The following is a 15,433-nucleotide window of genomic DNA, read 5'->3' as shown; positions in this document are numbered from 1 at the left end:
GGCACCAGCTTTGGATTATAGGACCCTCCCAGCTATGTTAGTCTCCAGGATTTTAAAGGAGTTGTTACTTCAAGGCCACCTAGCCAGCCAGTGTGCAGGAAGATGAAGGTGGGCTTTAACGTGGGAGGGTGAGCAAGTCGTGGTCCTGCCCATCTGAAGCTCTAGGGACCTGAGTGAGCTCTAATCTGAGTATGTGACCTTGGTCATATCATTTCTCCTCCCTGAGGGGCTTGGGTTCCCTCGTCTGCAAACTGAAGGTGGCCAAAAAGTCCCTGCCAGCTGCGACTTCAAGTCCAGCAGGCGGGACATCCCACCCGAGGCGCAGTGCCAAGCCTGGCAGGGTGCGCGGTTGCTGGGTCGAACCAGGAGACGAGGGGGCTGCGGGAAGAAGCGGCGACTGCGCGGCAGCGCGCGCACGGTGGTTGGGGGTTGGGGGTGCGCTGCACACACTGCCGCGCCCCCGGCTCCAGGCGGGCGGCGACGGCGGCCCGGGGGCCACGAGGTTACGTAAGGAGCGGGCGGGAGGCACCGGCGGCTCCGCCCGATCGCGGCCGCCCAGCCCCCGCCCTCCCGTCCGCCTGCGCCTGGCGGCGGCCCCGACACCGGTAGAGGAGCCGCGCAGCGGGCGGAATGGAGCGGCGCCGGGGCTGAGCCGGGCGCACTCGGGCCGCCGCATGTGCCGCGCGGGGAGCAGCTGCCGAGCGGGCGGAGAGCGAACGCCAGGGGCCCCGTCGGAGCGGCCGCAGGAGCAACGCCGGAGATGGGGTGAGTGAGCTCGCGGGGCGTCCGCGAGGGGCTACGGGCCGCCGGTGGCATGCTGCGGCGGGAGCTCGGGAACCCCCGGCCTGGGCGCGGACTTTGCGCCGAGAGCCCACGGCCCTTCCCCTCTATGCCAGCCGAGCGCGCAGGGACACCTGGCGGGGACCCGCACCCGGACTGGGCTCGGCACTTCAGCCATTCCGCGGTTTCCTTGCCCCTGGCGCGATCAACTCCAGGGCCTGGGTCTATGAGTGTGAAAAGCAGTTTGCTGTTCTTCACGGCTGCATTTATTGCCAGGGACATGGAAATCGAAGTTTTCCTGGAAAGGAAACACACCCAATAATAACCCTTCGGCGTAGGAATAGTGTGGACTTGCAGGCAGCATTGAGATGGCTGAGAATGGTGGAAATCTGTTAAGGAACCTAGATGAGGCTCCAGATGCTTGGGAGGGAAGTTGGTATACTCAGTTGAAGTGACTAATGTTTCTGAGTATATTAAGTAATTTAAAAAGCAGGATTGATTTCTCTTAAGCGTCTCTCCGAGTAGCAGGCGCTGTGAGTCAGGAGCCACTGTGCTAATAACACGCTAACTCCCTTACATCTGCTCACCGATGTGAGCGCACGCTCATGGTGTTTCTCTGTGCAGGGAATGATTATTGTGCTTGCTCTCCACCTGAGGAAACTGAGGCTGAAGTAGTTCTGCGACTTCTTTCAGTGCCTGATTGCTCATCAGCAGAGGCAAGGCTACTGCCAGATGGGGGCCATGAGGATGATTGAGTGAGCCAGAGGTCTTGAATCTCTGTCCCCTACTGCTGGGCCCAGAATTCTTTCAGCCCTTCGTGGGATGCAGGGGCTTCTGCTGTATAAGTCTGGAGAACTTGTTTCCCATTGGGGATGGGTTAGCGTGGGAAGTCATGGTTATAGTGCAAAGAGGCAAGATTGCCCTGGTGGCCTGACCAGTCCCTATAGGTCAGCGGCTTTGCTGAACCTAAGCTCCAGGCAAGTCTCTGGAGTGGCTTTCTCCTGGGGCAGAGTAGCATTTTGGAGGGAACAGAAGCAAGCAAGGGGGAGCTTGGAGAAGGAGAGGGGAAGGCTGTGGCCAACAGGAACATGGGGGACTGAGGAGCCCAGTGGAAGTTGCTTGGGAATATTGATGCTTAGCCGAGAGACTTAATGTGTTGGGCTACTGGGGTGGGGTGGGGTGGTTGGGTGTGTGTGTGTGATAGAGTTACCCTAGCAGGGAGACAGATGTTTGTAACATTTTCAGCCATCTCTCAGCATATATGAAAGAACAGTGGGAATCTCCGGGGCTTCAGATTTCATACTTAGAAACAAAATCTTTGGGAAGGAGTTAGCAAACGTAGGTCTCAAGATGAAAGATAAAAGGACCTGGCAGCTTTAAGCTCTTCCCCTGCAGCTCCCCATTCAGCTGACACAAACCCAGCCAAGCCTACTTGCATATCAAAAACAAATATTGAAACTCTGTGGTTAAAATACATCTGTGGAAATGAAAATCTTTACTCAGAAAAGCTTAAAGAAAAATACCAGACAATGCTTTTTGTTTGTGGAAAAACATGGAGGAGTGCTTGGGCATTTTGTTTAAACACAGAACATGTCTTTCATGTAATTTTAACGTCACTCAATAAATGTGTATTACTCATTTCTTGTAGTTAATAGCTGATTTATAGCTCTTACTTCTCCCTACCATTTTAAAATATATTTTCTTCTGTAGTTTATGTGAATGTACAAGCCACGATTGTAAATTGAGATGGAGCTAAAGGCTGGATAAATAGTTTAGACAGAGGAGGTGGATGGAAGGAGTCATTTTAATAAAAAATAGAACTACTGTCATCCTTTCTGAGAGTTGTGTAGGATGGGAAGGAAGAATCAATAAGAGCATCTTTTAGCAGATCTGGCTGTGGTTCTTGTCAGATCCCCCTCGGGCTCTATAGTATAGACCAGACGAAGATTTAAGGAAATCAAGGACCAGACTTCTCTACTTCCTTGCTGACTGCATACATTCCCCCTTAGGTGTTTGCTGCCCTTTCACTTCTGTGTTCTGCATTAGGTATGTGATATCCCCAGTGTTTGTGCTAGCATCCCCCAAGGCAGATACTCTTTCCTCATATACTCATTGCCTCTCCTTTCTTGGACAAAGTAGCAGCCATAGACCAAAGCAGCCTCTCTGTCTTCCTGCCTGTCATACAGCAAGGATGAAGCTGCCACTCACCTCCTGCCTGTCTGCTGGAAGGCGGGTCTTCTTGCTGTCCATCATCTCCCTACTGGTGTAGACTCCACCCCCCCCCCCATACCCTCCTATCTTCTCAGGCTCCTTTCGATCTTAGCTTCCCTCAGCATCCATACAGGAGCACATTCTAGCTCAGCACTGTCCTGTAGAACTCTCTGCACTGCTGGGAATGTGCTAATCTATATGGTCAGTTTCAGCAGCCAGCAGCCACTTGAGGCTACTGAGCACTTGAAATGCACCTAGCCTGACTCAGGACCTAGCTTTAAATAGCCACATGCAGCTAGTAGCTGCCATATTGGGCAGCACAGTTCGGTCTTTCCCATCTGAAAAAGAACTCCCCAACCCCACCCTGCATACCTGTCCTGCTTCTGTTCCACTTCCTTATCTTTCTAAGGCTGTCTCAAAGAAAGGGCAAACCCATCATCTCCATTCACTTTTCTTCTCCTACCATTTGTTTGGCTTCCACACTAGTTTGACTTCTGCCTTTGCCTCAGCATAGACACTGTTCTATGTCAGTCCTCTCTCCCCCACCCTTCATCAATGTTCCTTACCAGTGGCCCTTCCTCCTCGAATCAGCTCCCTCCTAGCTCCTGACGGCATACCCCTCTGTCTTTCCTCTCACTTGTTGATGGTTTTGAGGTTCTGCCCTCATCCTGCTTGCCCCTTTGACTCCCAGTGGTGGAGATGCTTAGGAATCTGTCCTGGTTCCCTTCTCTGTCAGGACTCTCTTCCCTGGTCATCTTATTCAACCCCCCCCACCCCAGCTTACCCTCATCACCTACATGGCTTTAAGTATTATTGCCTACCTGCTGTCAACCCTGCATGTTTTGTTTTCACCATAGACCTTTGTCAGCGCTTCTGATTGGTCATTCCTGGAGCTCTTGCTGTTACTTTGAGTTCCCATCTTCCCTCTGACCTCCCACCTCAATCGTAGTCCCACTGTTTTTCTGAGAATTCTCTGTTCTCCCCCATCCCATATCCAGGCTGTCATTGGCCCTGTGAGTTCTACTTCCCAGGATTCTCAGGAGCGCAGCCACTCTGCAGTAACTATAATGCCTGCTCTAGTCCTGGTCACCATTGCCTCCTCCTTGGAAGCAATCCCCGCCCCCAGCTTCCACTCTGGGTTACCATCAACCCATTCTTTTTCTAGGAGCTGAGGGACTGGCTTTTAAGATTGCAAATCAGATATTGTCACTATCCTGTCTAAACGCCCTCCAGCAGACAAAGGCAGGGACCTCTACCTTATCTCCAGTGTCCCCAGTCACTCTGTGGTGCCACTTACTACATTCTGAAGATTCCTGGCCTCCTTTGTGAAGGACCCCTCCTCTCATGGTTCCTGAGGGCCTCTTTCTTTCTTAACTTTCTCTCAGCATCCATATAGGGACATATTCTAGCTCAGCACTGTCCTGTAGTACTCTCTGCACTGCTGGGAATGTGCTAATCCATATTCCTGGGGCCTTTGGATGCCTGGAATCCTCCTACCTTGGCTTTGCAGACATCCTCACCCTTTCCTTCACACTTTGGCACCAGGATGAGCCTTTCTAGTCACCACATCCAGAACACTGGTTTCCATAACTATCACACAGTGCCACCTATGTGGTCCACAGTCCTTGCCATCATCCAGGTTTTGTTGACTTATTTATACCCTATCTTCCTCCAATCATTGCACAGTGGTAGGACTTACCTTTTCACCATCGCATTCCAACATGTGATACAGTGGCTGACCTCACAGGCCTGCTGTAAATATTTTACGATTGAGTTACTATTTGCATGGTGGGAGTACTTCTTGGATGCCAGCCTGAAAGTTATGATGCTTTTGGATTACATGCCATGATTTTCTTGAGTGGAGAGTCACAGGGCCAAGAGAGAAAGGGATCACATTTGGATACAGTTTGTTTTAATGCCAAAGTGGGCATTCTGCTTTTATTGTGATGTGGGTTCATTTTGCGGCTGTGTGCTGTTACCTGAGAACTGGAGCTCTAAATTACTTTCTTATTGTCTATAAAAGACCAGCAGAAAAGGCAGCTTGTCAGCGGTTGTGACTCTTAGCTGGTTTTGTCAGTGTTTACGAATAAGATCTGCTGCACTACTGGCTCCCTGCATTTTGTACTACTTGTTTTGTTGATTCACGATTACTCGGTTACTCGAAGTGGGCTAATGTCACAGTCTTGGTTATCTGATACAGCTGGCTGCCTTTCAGTGATCTATACTGTTTAACTTCTGATGTTCTTTTCTACCTCGGAACCACACCGTGTTCTTTTACAAGCTACAGGGTTTTACTTTGGGCTTTTAGTTAACTAAAATAGAGTATTTCAGGGGCTGGAAATTTGGCTCAGTGGTTAAGAGCACTGGCTGCTCTTCCAGAGGACAATTCCCAGCACCCACATAATGGCTCACAACAATCAGTCCCAGGGGTTCTAACACCCTCTTCTGGCCTCCATGTGTGCCAGGCCTACATGTGGTACATTGACACACATGCAGACAAAACACCCATCACATAAAATAAAATTTAAAAATATTAAAAAACAAATTTTCTTCTGGTCCAGTTTTTGTTGTTGTTCAACTTCACTACGGTTAATTTGAGTCTTTCATCTGTGAGACAGTTGTCCAGTGCTATAGGGGGCCCAGAGATGAGCAGGAACACTGGCTAATTCCTGACTCTGGGAATAAGCCACATTTGTAGGTACTTTCTTTGTGTTTAAATGCTGTGATGGAAACAAAATGTTATCATCTGAAGGGATGTGTATACATGTGGGGGATCTAAGGAAGATGTCTCGATGGAGAGGTACCAAAAGGCTGTTGGCATTTAGGATCACTCTGGTTCAATTAAAAAGCAATCTCCCTTGGTGTCTGCACTAGGGAAAGCCAGGATTTGGAAGGGACCATATACCAGTATATATATATATATATATATATATATATATATATATATATATATATATATCAGCTGAACAAATAAACAGGTATGAAAAATATTCCCTTTGGATTGTTTTTGTTTTGTCTATAAAATTCAACCTATTAGACAACCTTAAAAAAATAAGAAAATGGGCTCAAAAATGATGAGGCAAAATAGATTTTAGATGACCAGTTGGAAGGCCTCACTGAGAAAGATTTACAGACCAAAAGGAAGACAAGCATACCACATAGGATATTTGGGGGAAGAGTGTTCTTTGTAGAGTCCAAAGCAAGTATGAAGGCCCTGCGGCAGGAGCATGCCCAGCATGTCAGTGAACAGTGAAGATGGCCAAGTGGCTAAAGCCGAGTGAGTGGCATAGAGGTCGGAGGGTAGCAGGGGCCTGAACGTGTCTGATGCCACATCTATTTAGGGGAATGCCATCATTCATTGGAAGCCTCTTGCCATTCTTAACCTTGACGGTTATTAGGACTGGTCAAGGTTCCATCTGTAGCTTGTGCACAGTCCCCTAAAGAAGGACTTAGAACACAACGTTTCTTAATGGACTCTGGTTTGTAGACATTACTGTCTCTTTTCTGCAGTGCCTCTGGGGAACTTAAAATGTAGTCACCCTCAGCACACTCATTAGAGGTCATTCATAATTGTTCTTCCGCACTCAGGTTTTTTTGGTGTGTGTGTGTGTGTGTGTGTGTGTGTGTGTGTGTGTGTGTGTGTGCTGTCCAGCGTCTACACATGTGGAGGGAGGTAAAAAGTTGGCATTGGGTGTCTCTGTGTCTGTCTCTCTCTCTCTCTGTGTTTCTCTTTGTGTCTGCCTGCCTGTCTGTTCCTGTCTTCCTCTTTTATGTTTTGAGGCAGGGTCTCTCACCGCATCCACAGCTTGCCATTTCAGTTAGAGTGCCTGGTCAGTGAACCCCTGAAATCCATGTCTCTACCTCCACACTGTGGATGTGTCACCACACCCAACTTTTATGTGGCTGTTGGGATCTGAACTCAGGTCCTCATTGCTTCTGTAACAAGCACTTTACCCACTGGGCCATTCCACAGCCCTCTAACACACTAACAGTTTTACAGCCCCATCCTTACGTTGCCTTTACCCTTTCTCATTTACTGCTTTTGTTTTTAAACAAATGAAAATAGCTTTGCTTTTTCTTTCTAATTATAAAAACATTATGTCCTTGCACTAAAGAAGAACAGGTTAAGGAAGGAAGTGAAAATGATTTTGCATCCCACGTCTTAGGGATAACCTTCATCAGCAGTTGGCTGCCTATCTTTGCAGACTCTAACGTGTATGCATGACTGTGTCTTTAGATGTGTGTCTACAAAAGGAAATATTTTTAACAAGATGAAATCATATATGTCTGTTTTGTAGCATAATTTTACAACAACAACAAAAAATATCTTGAGTGGCCATCTTCTCCTGCCAATAATTACGAAAACACATCATCATCTTACCTAATTCTAAGTTGTTGTTTTGCCAAGGTTTATACATTCTTGTAAACCTGCTAAGAATAAGGCAGAGTATTTTTTAAAAACATACTTCTTGATAATTCCTTAAAGCAGTTGTTGGCTTTAAATGAATTACTGAAGGAAAAAAAATGGCAGAGTGGACCAAGATCACAATTAGCCTGGGTAATTTTGGGTGAGTCACGCTCCTGAGTGAATCGTGGTGAGAACATTAAGGACTCTACATTGTCGTTGCTAAGGGTGGTTGGTGGACTGAGATCCAGCTGCTCACGGTGTACTTCCTTGTTTAGAAGTACTGGGCAGAGATTCTGCTTTAAGACTCAAGGCAGTTCCTTGCAAGCAAAGCACCCGGTCCCGTTTAGAGACCCTCTTGTACTTCAGAGGACCACTCCATCTCTTCAAAGAAAATCCCAAAGGGAAGGATCAACAGGTATGCATATGCAGGAAGGATGTTATGTTCCTTGCTTTAGTTAAAACATTTTTCTTTCATTAAAAAAAACAAGCTGAGGAAGTAGCTCGTGATAAAATCCTTGCCTTGCCATGTACAAGGCCCCAAGTACTATTCCCAGTACCACAGAATGCACATGCACACACACACACACACACACACACACACACACACACACGTACGTAAATTCGGCAGTGTCTCCTCAACCTGCAGCCTTTAAAACTTCCCCTTGGCTGGGGGAGGAAGGAGTAAGACTCAGAGACTTTTCATTTGAGAAGACAAGAACTTCCCTCCACTTTTTCAATGTAAAGCAAACAGCATCTACACCATATTTACAACTCCGAACACCACCGAGTCCCTGGTATACAGGCCCTGACCTTATGGATCTTGAAAGTTCCATTTGCTTAATAAATTGAGCAAAGAGATGCGTGGTTAGGAGCTGGAGCAGAAAGCTTGGGTGTTGGTTTTGATTCCTAGGCCTCTGAAGTACTGCTGGGCGGTGTTCCTGCATCTTCTAGGTATTGGGTGTGCAGGCGGCCCCCAGTGTATTTATAGGTGTGGAGGTGAGAGCTGGCATCATGCACCAGGCTCCTAGCGGGGGGGTGTTCCGTGTGGGAAGAGGCGGATGGAGCTCTTTGAAAGCACTGTGAAGTCCCAGGACTTCTGCCACCAAGGTGCTGTTAGTCATATGGTATCGTTCTGGTAGAAATTATTTAAATTATATTTCAAATTAGCTTGTTAGAATAAAAATACACTTGTGGGGAACACATTTAGACATTTGTCAAAGACTAAAGAGATTTTTTTCAACAACATTTTTATTCACAAACTGATAGTCTTCTTATTCCTCAGAGGAATTAGAGAACACGGACTCTCTGCCTTAAGAAACTGTTTGGTACATGGGTGCCTCTTGGCCCAGGAGGACTATTATTGGTCCTGGCTTGCCACTGTTCTGGGGTGGGGGCTTAGGCAGGCTCTGCTGCTTGCCCTCCCTGGGGAAGCCTGGGTCTGGATCCCCTCATGAGAGTAGCTGAGCCCAGCCAGCCCTTTGGTAGCTTTGGGGCATCCTGTCTGGGTCATGGGGCAGGGCTGTCCACAGGGACCTAATTAGCGAGGAACATTGCAGACCCGCTGCCTGTGCTTTGAGCCCTTCTGAGGTCTTTAATTGGGAAAGTGCTTAATTGGAGTTGTTCTGATAAGCGGAGAAAAGAGGGTTGCTTTGGCTTCTACTGTCCTGGGAGAGAAGGGTAACTGAGAAGGTCCTCATGGGAAAATGGATGCAGCCTGTTCCAGGATGTTCCGAGGGGCAGAACAAGGGGCTGTTGGTGATGGTGGCACCAGGACATATTTTAGCTCAGATGACATGAAGAAGTGGCCTCTGCCTCCTCCAGGTGGGCTCAGTTAATCTTGCTACCAGAGTGAGACCCGACCTGGACAGTGGGTGCTCTGGCTGGAGATAAAGAGGTGGCAATGGGGGAAGGCGGAAACATGCTGTCATTGGACTTCAGCCTGTGGGCAGGGAGGGAATAGTTTCCATTTTGAAGGGAAGAATAACTATTTCAGGGAAATTATTGGAGAGAGGTGGTGAAGGCTAGCATGGATAGTTAGGGGATTAGAAAGAAAGAGACCTTACAGCAGTGGTTCTCAACCTTCCTAATGCTGTGACCCTTTAATACAGTTTCTTAGGTACTGGTGACCCCCAACCATATTATTATTTTCATTGCTACTTCATAACTGTAATTCTGCTGCTGTAATGGATTGTAATGTAAATACTACATTTTCAAATGGTCTTAGGCAATGTGAAGGGGTCATTCCACTCTTAAGGGGTCATGACCCACAGGTTGAGACCCACTGCCTTACGGGAAAGAGCCAGTGTCCAGGCATGAAGTGATGAAGGCAGAAAAAGAAGAGAGCAGACACAGATATGGTGTGAGCCTTGGAATGGTCCCAGGGTCTCCTCCAGGAGCACACACAGCACAATAAACAGGTGTGTGTGGACCCACCGGTTAGGAGGGGTCTTTCTTCTGTACTTGTTTAATGTGGACAGGGTGAGCTCGTTAGGTGAGACTGTGGCATCTTTACTCTCATGTCTCATTTCATTCTTGAGATAGTCCTCACTTTCATAGTTGAAACTGGGTTTGGGAGATCCAGTAACCTGTCCAAGCCAGGAAGTGGCTGAGTTTGGGAATCAAGCGTAATCCTGTTAAGAGAATAAAATTCACGTTCTCTGGGTGCAGTTGCTGGAGGCCAATGTTCTCATTGCTGGAATGAGAGACATAGGTTGAGTTGTCAGCAGTGTGGATGTTTCTAGGGTTTGTGTCCCTGGCTCAGGCCTGGCTAGGAGCAGAAGGGGGAGAAAAGGCAGTGCCTTTCCTAGAGGGAAGGCTGGGAGTTCAGTGTCAGGTGGTGAGTTCTCAGGAGTAGCCATCCGCCCCCGGTGCCCTCTACAAGTACAAACTCAGCAAATGGGATAGCTTCACACACAGTCTCGGGAGCCATCACCTGAGATGGGTTGACTACCTGGCTGGGGAGGGAGTACCCTAAGACAAAAGGTGAAACTTGGGCAAAGAACCATGCCTGAAGGAAAGAATCACAAGGGCAGCGGGAATGAGACAGAGATGAGGAGACTCAGATTAAAGCCTGGTTGTCGAAGGCATGGGAGGTCCTCTCAACAAGGCTGGGGACTCCCTAAAGCTCGGAGGATGGTGGGGCCTGGTGGGAGTGCCAGGGCATGGCTGAATTTGAGAGCAGATTCAGCCAAGTGGGAAAGCACAGATCCACTCACAAGTGAAATTCGCTGAAGGAGGGAGTGTGTTGGGGAGGGAGTAGAAAGCCATTGCCGACAAAGGCAATTGTGAGGATGAGTTGGGGTCCAAGGAAGGATGATTTTTGTTTTGTAAGTGGGATGTGTGAAGAGGCAGAGAGCAAAGCAAAGGGAATATTGATGTTTGAGAAAGAGGCTGCGAGGTTGGAGGCCGGCAGAAACGGAATGGAGGAGGAGTAAAAACTCCAGAAGAGGTCGAAGGACTTCAGAACGGGTGTGTGCTGTGGCACTTTTGTTTGTCTGCTTGTTTGGTTTGCAGTGCTGGGGGTGGAAGTCTGGGCCTTACACATGTTGGTAAGGGTTCCACCGTGGAGCTGCCCTCCCATCCCCAGTAGCATTATTACAGGAGGGAGAAGGAGGGCATTGGATCTGCTGATTGTTCCTTTCAGTGGGAACTGAGGATGATCTAGGAGCCAGGGGCTGGGTCAAGGAGAAAGGGAATGAATTGATCAGCTGCTGTAATGGATCGGGGCAGGGAGTTAGCTAAAGCAAATACAGATTTATCACCACCCTTCAGGGGTCTCCTGAAGAATCAAGATGATTTTAAAGGTGGCCACAGCTAGGCATCTTCCCCAGGATGTTGAGAGATCTAGGTGTGGGAGCAGAGGCAGGCAGCCCTGGATCCCATGGTCAGTGACAGTGGCTACTCTGATCAGATTCTGAGTGCTTTGCCACACTTAGGTGGGGACCCATGTGAGGAAGGAGCATCTGCTCCATCCTACAGGTGACCTCTATGTTCCTTGCATCTCACAGTAGCCCTGTTCTGTTATTAATATTCTTCCAGACTTTTTCTTTTAAGAAATGCATTAAAATTCTCCCCAGCATGACCTCTCTGAGTAATGAGATCTGTAAGTTTATTAACCTCTGTGAGAAGTGGATTTTCTTGCTCCGTGGGAGCGGGTAATCTCCTGGAGGGAGGGCACATCAATGTACAGACTTGAAGGGTTAGCTGAGAGCAAGAGCAGTGTGGGGGTGGCCATGGTGTTCTGTCCCTACATTTTGTGACTTAGAATTCTTCCCCACACTGCTGTCCCTCAGCCCACTCAGAAGCCCCTAGTTGAGAAACCGTATTTCTTCCAGTAGTCCTAGTTCTCTGAGTATGGGAAAGAGAATGTGAGATGAGGTTACTGAGTCGTGAGCAGATGGGGTGAGCATGCTGGAACACATTCTCCGTCACCTCAATGATGGCCTTCAGATCTGCACATGTGTGGATTCTTGACATAAGCTACTTGGGAGGCATTTGGCTAAGTAGTGATGACTCATGATTTCAGCCCCATTAGTTTGACATGTCCAGTGTTGCCACCTAGCCCAACCTATCCATTCTCTCTGAAACATCTGTGCACCTCTGTATTACTTATCACATGGAACATTTCATTATCATTTGAAGTTATGTCACCAGTGCCATAATCTGGGATGGTACCACCCCTGCTAACCAGTACTCTCTAATAGAAACATTACTGCCACACTGGTAATTAAATGTTTTCTAACATCACACCAAAACTGAGAGAGAGAGAGAGGAAACTAACATTTTAATGTGTTTTAACCCACTATGCCAAATACTATTCCACATGGACTCATTGGTGAGTAAAACAGATACATGTTCCATCCCCCGAAATTTGCATTTTAGGGAAGTATGATAGACTCTGCTTGCTCCTGTTAGCAAACCCTTCTACCTCCAAGGAAAAAAACCCTATACATGAACCCACCAGTAACATCTCTGCGTGTTGTCCTCAGAGGGAGGGACGTGAAGGCTGAGGCCAGCTTCAGGTGTGCTTGGGACGCACCTCTACAGTTAACCACTGCATGTGAACAGGGAGCACAGTGTCTGGGTGGAAGGAGAAGCCACTGTACAGACCAAGAGAGGACAAAGAGGTCCTGAGGCTTGAAACACAGCCATCAGACCATCATGGCAGGATCGCAGCATGGGAGGGAAGGAGCCCAGGCAGGGGTTGGAGGAGGAAGTAGGCCAGGTCCAAATCAGATGTGACTATGGAAGGTGACAGGGACACAGGTGTGATGACACAGAACAAAACTGAGTAAGGCTGGCAAGGTGGCTCGGTAGGTAAAGGCACTTGCTGTCAAGCCTGATGACCTGAGTTCAATCCCCAGAACCCACCTAATGGGAGAATTGACTTGTGTAATCGTCTAACCAATCAACTAATCTCTCTCTTTCTCTGACCCTGTCTGCCTGTCTCTGTCTCTGTCTCTGTCTCTGTCTCTCTCTCTCTCTCTCTCTCTCTGTGTGTGTGTGTGTGTGTGTGTGTGTGTGTGTGTGTGTAAAAAGCTGAGCAATACTGAAAGGCTGTCAATGGTGGTGGCACTCTGGAAAATGAGTTAGAAGGGGCAAAGTTGGAGCAAGGTGACTCTGAAGGTCAGAGTGAATGCTGAGGTTAGAATGCCAGGTAGGGGACAGTTTCCATACATGGTCTGTTAGAAGTGTCACAGGATGTCATGACATGCAGGGTCAAGAAGAGAGGAAGTAAAGGACTTGGGCATATGCTGCTAGTAGAAGTGGAGGGTCCTGGAAGATGAACCATTAGAAGGGAGGCGGGGAATCCAAGTTCAATACCATCATGTTCTCTTTAGGAGCATGAGCATAACTGGGAAGGAAGCAGTTGAACAGAGATGGCGTTCAGCAGGGAAGCTAAAGGGAAAAGACTGGGCAGTGTCCCTGAAGGAAAGGAGAGGGGTGAGCCTGGAGCACCCATCCTTTATTTACTGGGTAGCCAGATAGGAGAAAGAGCTAGCAAAGAGCATGGAGGAGGGGTGGCTGTCTGGGAAGGGGTAGCCTTGAGTAGCAGCTGGTGGAAAACATCCCTAGGAGAGGGCTCTGTCATTGGCCGAGAGCTCCTGAGGTGGTGTGGTTGTTGCTGGTGTCCTGGTGTAAGTCAGTGTCAAGGCTCTGAGGCGGGTGGACTGGAAGACACATGGGAAGCCGGGAAGGAGAGGTGTGTGGGCGAGCCAGGGGGTTTTGCTCTGGGGGACTACAGTGAGCATAGCTGTGGAGTGGAATGGCTGCTACAAGAGAATGCAGGCAACACAGGAGCCTCATCTTTGAGATGACGAGAAGCTTGGTTCTGAGCAACAGGGAAGGGCTGCCCCTCAGAGAAGCAAGGGGGCTATCTTTCTCTAAAAAAGGAGGCCATTGTGAGGCCTGGGTGTGGTGGGAGCGTACCAGAGTCCCATGCCTCCTGCCTTTGATGAGTGGGAGGCTGGGTCATCAGCTGAGAGCTGGGGTGGAAAATGGGGTGGAAGCTGGAGGAGCTAGTGGAGATGATGGTGAGAAAGTTGTCTGGGAGTGGATGGCAAGCCTACCAAGGAAACATAAGCCCGTACGCCATCGGAGAGTGACAGTTTGAGGTCAGAGGACATGAATTTAAAGCGAAACTCATCCACCCAGTTTGCCCAGTGGCTTGGGTGTGGGCTGCCTACATTAGGTCAGGGCGCTGCCAGGTTGAGAGACAGGGTTTCCTAGGATTGTAGCAGCGATGGACCATGGGTGGGTGTGGGCTATCCAGTGAAAAATGGGAAGCTAGGCTATGGCTGATGGAGAGGGCTTAAGTCTAGACTGGAGGGCCATGTGAGGTGGGGAAAGTTAAATGGGCTAGCAGGATGGGCCGTGAGAAAGTGGAGAGTAGGCAGTGGGCCCAGCATGTGGCTGTGGGCAACGGTCACTGAAGGAGCATGAGGAAGAAGGCACTGGTTTGGAGGGGCCGGGAGAACCTGGCACAGTGTATTTGGGTCTTCTGTGAGGATGACAATGACAATGGTGGGAGAAGCTGAAGCTCTTGATCAATGACAAAGAAACTTAGAGGCAGGTGCATAGGAAGCAGGTGCCTGGAATGGCCCAGCCTGCCAGGGCTTGGAGCGAGCGGCAAGGGCACCACCATCTGTGTCTGCCTCCATCTGTGTTCTGTGTGCTGCTCTAAGCGGACAGAAAAGCTTGTGTTTTTGGTAGGGCTTGTCCTCAGGTCAGCTGGTCTAGTTGAGGGGTGAAGAGGAAGGGACATTTGAACAGGGACAGCCGGTGCTGGCTGAGTTCCAACGTTTTCAGAGAGCCCACGGAGACTGGAGAATAAAGGAAGGCCCACCCAGACTTGGAATTCATAGGTAGAGCAAGGGGACCTTGGGAGATGGTGATCAGTAACACTGGTGGGTTCTCTCTGGCGCGTGGACGTGAGACAGGGCTTTTGTGAGTGAGAGACACCTGGGGATTTCCAGAGATGATGAGTTCTCCCTGAATCAGCTTAGGGAAGTGGTTGCCCCAAAGGTGGAGTAAAACCTTGCAGCTTTAGCTAAAGAGTATGAAGAAACTCTAAGGAAGGAGGCAGCAAGCAATCTTGGGTAGGTGCCCAAGGTCATCCAAATGCAGGTGGTGAAGGATTTTTTTTGAGAAGCAGAATGAGAGTCTGGGCATATGTTCTACAGGAATGCTTAAAGAGAAGGGCTCTGTCGTGTGACTTCTGGGGAGATGAACAAAATGTCCATCCCAGCCATCAGTGGTGGACTGAAGAAACAGTTCCACCCAAGCCTTGCTTGGTGGGCCAGTGGACTTAATTGGGGTTACCTGCAGGAGCCTGAAGGACAGATGAGGGTTACCTACAGGACAGTGGGTGACTTACTGGCAGCTCCATCACTAAAGAAAGCACCTCCCACTTCAGCACTTTTCTGTGTCACTGGGAGGGTCAGGCCCATCATCCCCTTCCATCTAACCAAAGGGAATATAGTGGACCCATCTTGGCAGGTAAGCCTTGCAGCTCTGATTTAAAGATGGCAACAG

The 15,433-nt window shown here is 48.8% G+C and overlaps 1 protein-coding gene across 2 annotated transcripts in view; it reads left to right on the top strand.

Moving 5' to 3' along the window:
- The first annotated feature begins 402 nt into the window (after window positions 1–402).
- The window catches only part of Homer2 (homer scaffold protein 2), an 86,667-nt gene continuing 71,636 nt past the window's right edge, over window positions 403–15,433 (top strand). The window contains exon 1 of one of the 2 annotated variants that reach the window (XM_051206652.1): window positions 403–765. In XM_051206652.1, coding sequence (XP_051062609.1) covers window positions 761–765 — 5 coding nt within the window. In that variant the 5' untranslated portion in view covers window positions 403–760. The remainder of the gene's footprint in view (window positions 766–15,433) is intronic. The other variant, XM_051206651.1, reaches the window with a different exon arrangement.

Source organism: Phodopus roborovskii, unplaced genomic scaffold (genome assembly GCF_943737965.1).
Source record: "Phodopus roborovskii unplaced genomic scaffold, PHOROB, whole genome shotgun sequence".
NCBI classification, from domain to species: Eukaryota; Metazoa; Chordata; class Mammalia; order Rodentia; family Cricetidae; genus Phodopus; species Phodopus roborovskii.
Note: the sequence above shows the minus strand (reverse complement) of the source record. Positions and strands in the feature narration are given on the sequence as shown.